Source organism: Anoplophora glabripennis, unplaced genomic scaffold (assembly GCF_000390285.2).
Source record: "Anoplophora glabripennis isolate ALB-LARVAE unplaced genomic scaffold, Agla_2.0 scaffold218, whole genome shotgun sequence".
In the NCBI taxonomy this organism is placed as follows: domain Eukaryota; kingdom Metazoa; phylum Arthropoda; class Insecta; order Coleoptera; family Cerambycidae; genus Anoplophora; species Anoplophora glabripennis.
Window position 1 is genome coordinate 194,265 of NW_019418492.1, and position 6,191 is coordinate 200,455.

The following is a 6,191-nucleotide window of genomic DNA, read 5'->3' on the forward strand; positions in this document are numbered from 1 at the left end:
GATTTTGAAGACAAACGATTTTCGATGTTACTAGTAAGTTTAATTTACTTCCTGACTGTTTCCCTTGAATTTAATTTAAATTTTGTTGGAGCTGCTTCTCCTTTCTAGCTTTTTGCCAAAAACCAAGCCGTAACTAAACAACAAACTTTTGTTTCTCATCCTTCTAGAATTCTCTGGTTTCAATTTGTCTTAAGGTCCCTTTACAGAAATTCCAGTCCCTGGATGTCCTTTTTTCACAACACTTTTCACTGCACGTCTTATAACTAATACATTTTTTACAATGTCCTTTTATTTTTAACATACAAATCTCTTACTAATTATTAAAATATTCCTTATTTTATGTTCTTTTTCTAGGTCATCTTCTGATACTTGTAAAGCCAACTTTAGTTTTGACATTTGATAAAATTATAATTTAATTTGACATTTGATAAAAAAATTTCATATATGACTTCAGTTCATTTAAGATATCTTCTCTACAGTTACTCGTCTACCTAAAATATGCATATCAGATTCATCTGTGGATATTGGGCTTTCATTTGATATATGTCACTCTGGTATTAAATTCTGTTTTCTCACTGTACTGAGTGTTAACAAGTGTCGATGTCATGCATTCTTTTGAAAAATTATTTAATACTTGTGAATTAAATTTAAATTATCAGTTTTATACTATGTGATATTCTTTAATTGATACTTATTTTTATTCAGAGTCTTTATATTAACAATTTTATACTAATTTATTGTTTGCTATATTAATAATTAATTTTTATTTATGATCCAAAGTTCGGTCAGGTAACTTTTCATTCATGATTCCTTGTGTGCCTTTCCAATTCGTTACAATATATTAAACAAGAATTTCCATCAAAACTGCCTTATAAAAATTACTATATTATTAGTCCTTATTGTATGCAAAAAAAGTCATAATTTTAATTGTGTATGGCAAAAATATTTGACATAAGTTCATTAACACCCTGTATTGAGTAAAATCTGTTTTTGGCATGCACAGTCTTTGTTACACCTGTGGCTTTTACGCCTTTATTAGATAAGGCATACAATTTTATAGTAAATATTGTTTAAATAATTATTGTTTATATGTGTAATAATTTGTGCAACATATTTTTTTCAGTACAAAAGCATTTTGAAAATTTTCAATAGTAATACAGCAAGTAATATAGCAAAAGCTACTATACAGGGCTGGAAAATCCACATGGTCCATCTGCCTTTACATGAGAGCGACAAAGTAAAGTAAAGAAATCCGTGCGATAGACAAGGATGGCTATAGTGAAGACGTTTCATAATCTGAATAATCCGCCCGTTTCGGGTTAGAAGTGGGAGTGACTATTCAGATTATGAAACGTTTTCAATGTAATCATCCTTGTCTATCACACGGATTTCTATGACTTACTTTATCGCTCTCACGTAACGGCCGATGTACCATGGGGACTTTCCGAACCTGTATATAGATTTTATAGAAAATTTATGAATTTTATTAGTATTTATTCAACACAATTACGTATGATGCATATCCATAAAATAAGAGTACTGAGACTCTGATGCTCTGTAGCTTTTGTTTTCGACAACACTACATTCAAGGCCAAGATGTTGGGAATAGAACGTGCCTTCATTTGTCTCAGTCAGTTTAGAACTGTCGTTGTAGTGGCGTGTTGAAATGAGTATCGCTATTCCAAATCCCGTCAGGTTGACAATTCCTTGACTGTATTGTTCATGAGGTCCATAGTGTCGTGAAACAGTGAACCCGAGAAGCGGCGGGAGATTTTTTTTTGATAAAAGTATCTGAAAGCTCATCCCTCGGCTCACAAAGTGCATTGAGGTTGAAAGCGACTACATCGAAAAATAGTGTTTTGACGTATCTTTCCGAATACGTAAATTTTTCATAAATATACTGCCGTTTCGTTTTTTAAAAAGTTTAATACTCATACTTGTGGATATGTCTCGTATATTCTATAGCAAAACAGGAAGTGAATATATTTAACAAAATTGTGAAGTTAAATACAACATTTTAAATGTAATTTGTTCGTAATGTAGGACATAAATTGTAGCTAGGCGCATTTTCTATATAAATTATAGTCAACAGTGCTACAATTGTGGAAATTTTGAATATAATTATTGTCCGTGTAGTAATAATGTTGTAATAAAACATAATAAAATCTAATTTGCCATGAAATTACTCTTAAAAGATATGAAACAATCTAACCTATTCAGAAATATATGTCGAAAAAATCGATCAATAAAGATTATATTTACTCCAAACTTATGTTTTATGTTTCAAGGAGAAAGATCACACTTTAAATAACCCAGATTAAAATTTTACTAGACCTAAATATTAGTCTGACATTTATTTAAAACATATTAATGATATTTTAGAGAAAAGAAATACCATAAGTACAGAAATTGTTAAATACAGGACATTAAAAATTAATTTTAAAACTACATTGCAACACACAAATAACTAATACATTTGAAGCGACAGATACGTATTTCGACTTTCTATAATTGTGCTTTAAATCAAATAAACCTCTTCCCACTAGTACGTAATGATTTTCAAGGCTTTGAATTGTTTACCGCAACGCTCGTCTCGAAAATCGTGTGAAGAATTGAACAATGAGTTTATAAGCTAGATGTGAATAACAGGATACATATAGTATTGCCCAAACCATTTTTATGGAGATATTTCAAAAGTGTTAAATACTAGAGCGAACTCAGTGGTTGTCAACAAGTTTTCTATCAAAAATAGTGTTACTTGTTTTTTTGACTTTAAGATTTTTTTAATAATTAAATGTTCTACACAGTTAACTGTATCGCTATATAAAATATAATATACAGGGTCATTCACGCAACTTTCAACCTCCGTTAATTTTTTAACTTTTTATGTAGACAGAAACTGCGGAAATTAGAGTCTTGGTAAATTTTCTTGCAATATCAAACAAATACATAAAAAAATAGAATACCTACCTATTGCGTTTCTAAGATATAAACCAAACTTGTGTTTTTGCAGAAAGAACAGGCTGTATATTTATTGATACATTTTTCTGGTACATATCGTATATTTGCTTCGATAATTTGCATATTATTTTGGTTTATTTTGTGAACAAAGGATAATGTCAAGATTGCCATGGAATCAGTGCGTTTGTATTCTAAAACCTTATTGCTTTGCTACCCACATCATTGATAGTACTAATTGCTAGGTCACAGCAGTTATCAGGTTCTTCCTTGTCTACTTTATCTTCCATTATACCAATAGAAAGAACTAAATAAGGCTCAAATCAGGACTTCTTGCGGACCACATAATTGACTTTGCATTGTCAGTAAATATACCCGAATATTATGCAAACTGTAAAAGCAAATAAACACATAACATGTATATGTTGTTTTAAAAAAGGTCCTTTTTTAACTCTTTTATAAAAGAAAATTGTATGGTTAGCAAGAAGTCCTGATTTGACCCCCTGTAGTTCTTGCTATGGGAGACCATGGAAGTTAAAATAAACAAAGATAGAATGTTACGTGGACGACCCTGTACATATTTATGAATCACTATGTAGTCCATTAGAAGTATGGAACTTTATTTTCAATGCACAGCCAGTGCCTGTAACCGGTAGAACTTCATAACACAACTACACAGCTGTTTCTTTAAAATTTTACTATAATTGAGCCCTACATTGATTGAAAGAACCGGGAAAACTACAGCACACATGTTGCAGACTAGTAAAGTGAACATTCGCGTCAGCGTGTGCTTGTTTATTTTTGAAGAAAAGAATGGGAGCTCATTTTTATTCTTGCGCCACGCCAGCTAACCTATAAATTTCGGCGGCAACTTTGGGGGAGGTCAGATAAAACATGCATAATGCCTTATTAATGGGACAAAAGGATAAATATTGCACTCACGTATTTCGTTAAAGGCGAAGGGGAACTCCCCCGTCACGGAACAGTTTAGCCTGGATTTTAAAAAGGACGTCCACCGGTTCCTGAAGCGGTGCGGCCCACCTCTGTCGTTCTTGCACACGCGCGCCACTCGGGAGTACACCGCCTGAAAAAGAAAAAATATGTATTTATCGGCTATTACTTCCCTGCGCAACTGGCACAATTTTTCTCCTCAATGTTCTAACCCATTATATTTGTAGAGTGAATATGTGAATATTTGCACGTTTTTATTTTTGGTAAATGTTCAAAATGCGAAAAATGTAAAAATATCTGTTGTAGGGATTTAAAAAAATTACAAACGCATCAGAAAGACAATTGGGTGTAGTGTCAGTTCCAAGATATAGGTTCAACTTGTTTTTCCTTAAACTGAACACCTGAAGAGACTATCAAAAGAGCTTTTCAAAGATATATTAGATAGGGTATTTCTGAAAAAGTGCGTTTCTTCAGATGGAAGTCATTCAACTCTCAAGCATTTTTAGGTGACTATAGATTCAGGGTGTTTTTTATGATCTGGACTAATTTTAAACAAAATTTATACTATTTTCCCGAATTCCTAACAGTTCTTGAAATATCGGGGTTTGAAGTTACCAGATCATATGGGTAAAAAAATGTTGATTGTCAATTCGTTATTGTTATTATTGATAGTTGGTAGTTTTTTTATTTTTTGCTACATTTGTATTAAAATCAGCCTTTATTTTATTCAAATGAAGTTAGGAAATATCAAGGGCGATATCCAAACTGCCGTCTTCCAGACAAGCAAACGTTCGATATAGAACCTCCACAACTCTTCGATTAACAGGTACATTCCCTAAACAGACTTGTGAAAGAGAAGTTATGCGAAGAAGCAATGCTGCAGAAGTGCTTGTTGAAAATGCACTTACTGGACAATGTATTAGTACAAGAAGAATTTCTTCAATTACTGAACAAAATAGGCTGTGCAAGACACTTTGCGAGAAAACGGACTACATCCCTATACAAGAACTCCTCTCCACGGATCTTCTGAGCAATCGAAAATTCTCATGCTATTCGAGAAACCCATTTTCAGAGAAGATTCTCCGTAAACTTTTGGGCTGCAATAATTGATGATGAAGTTATCGGACCACATTTCTTCGGCGGAAATTTGAACAGCGAGATGTACCGGGCTTTTTTCTACTACGCTACTACTTCAGGACATTCCTCTACAAATCAGAAGGATGATGTTCTTTTTACATGATGGTGCTCCGTCCCATTATAGAAGGAGTGTCACTAATTTCCCCAATGAAAAGTAGCCAAATCGATGGATAGGCCGTGGTGGTCCTATTGCTTGGCCACCGCGATCTCCGGATCTCAATCCGCTGGACTTTTTCATGTGTGGACATGTGAAGACACTTACATATTCAATGGGAAAGCCCAATTGCAGTGATCAACTCATTGAGAAGATCCATACAGCGTTTGATGAGGTGAAAAACAATATGGAGAACTACAACTAGGAACGAGAGCGTCGATATAGGAATGAGTTATGCATTGCACAAGGCGGTGGTCACATTGAGCATAACTTGATTTTAGGTTATGTTAGGTTAGGTTGGAGTCTAACCGTTGGACTATGTGAATTTAATTTGTTTCAAAACGGTAAGTTAAAGAGTAACCGCAAAAAAAAAACATTTTTTCGCCCGTTTTTGCGTAGTGTGTACCAAGAACGGGGAAGGTCGTTCAGAGGTCTCCGTGGGCTTAAATTGATCGTCATGAAAAATCTAGGTGAGCATAATTCGATTTTTCCAATATTTGTCCGATTTACCCCTACTTAAAGGGTGGAAACCTCCCCTAAAACAAGGAAAGTGAGAAAATGGTCGATCAATTCTTCGTAAAAATTGGCGGGAATTTGAATGGCAAGGAAGAGATCAGGGATGTTCTTTCAAATATGCTCAAGGTGAAAAACATCCCCCGCGTGGGGGTAAAACCACCCCTATTGCCGAAAACCGGCGGCAAATGATGTTTCCTTCATGAATTGCCTTTTTTGTGCCACTCTTCCTTATAAATCCAAATGATATGAAATACATGCCCCCATAATTCGTTCTTCTGTCGGATTCTGATCAGTTACCCCTACTGAAGGGGTGGAAACCACCCCTAAAACAAGAAAACAGAAAAAATGGTCACCAAAATCTGGGTAAAAATTGGCGGAATTCCACATGGCAAGGGTAACATCAAGAATGCCCTCCTAAAAATGCTCAAGGTGAAAAACACCTCCCGCGTGGGGGTAAAACCACCCCTATTGCCGA

General features: G+C 34.4%; 1 protein-coding gene across 1 annotated transcript in view; it reads right to left on the minus strand.

Moving 5' to 3' along the window:
- LOC108907066 (semaphorin-1A) overlaps positions 1–6,191 on the minus strand; it is a 151,034-nt gene that overhangs the window by 33,053 nt on the left and 111,790 nt on the right. Inside the window, exon 5 of the mRNA XM_018710583.1 lies at positions 3,901–4,042. Coding sequence (XP_018566099.1) covers positions 3,901–4,042 — 142 coding nt within the window. The remainder of the gene's footprint in view (positions 1–3,900; positions 4,043–6,191) is intronic.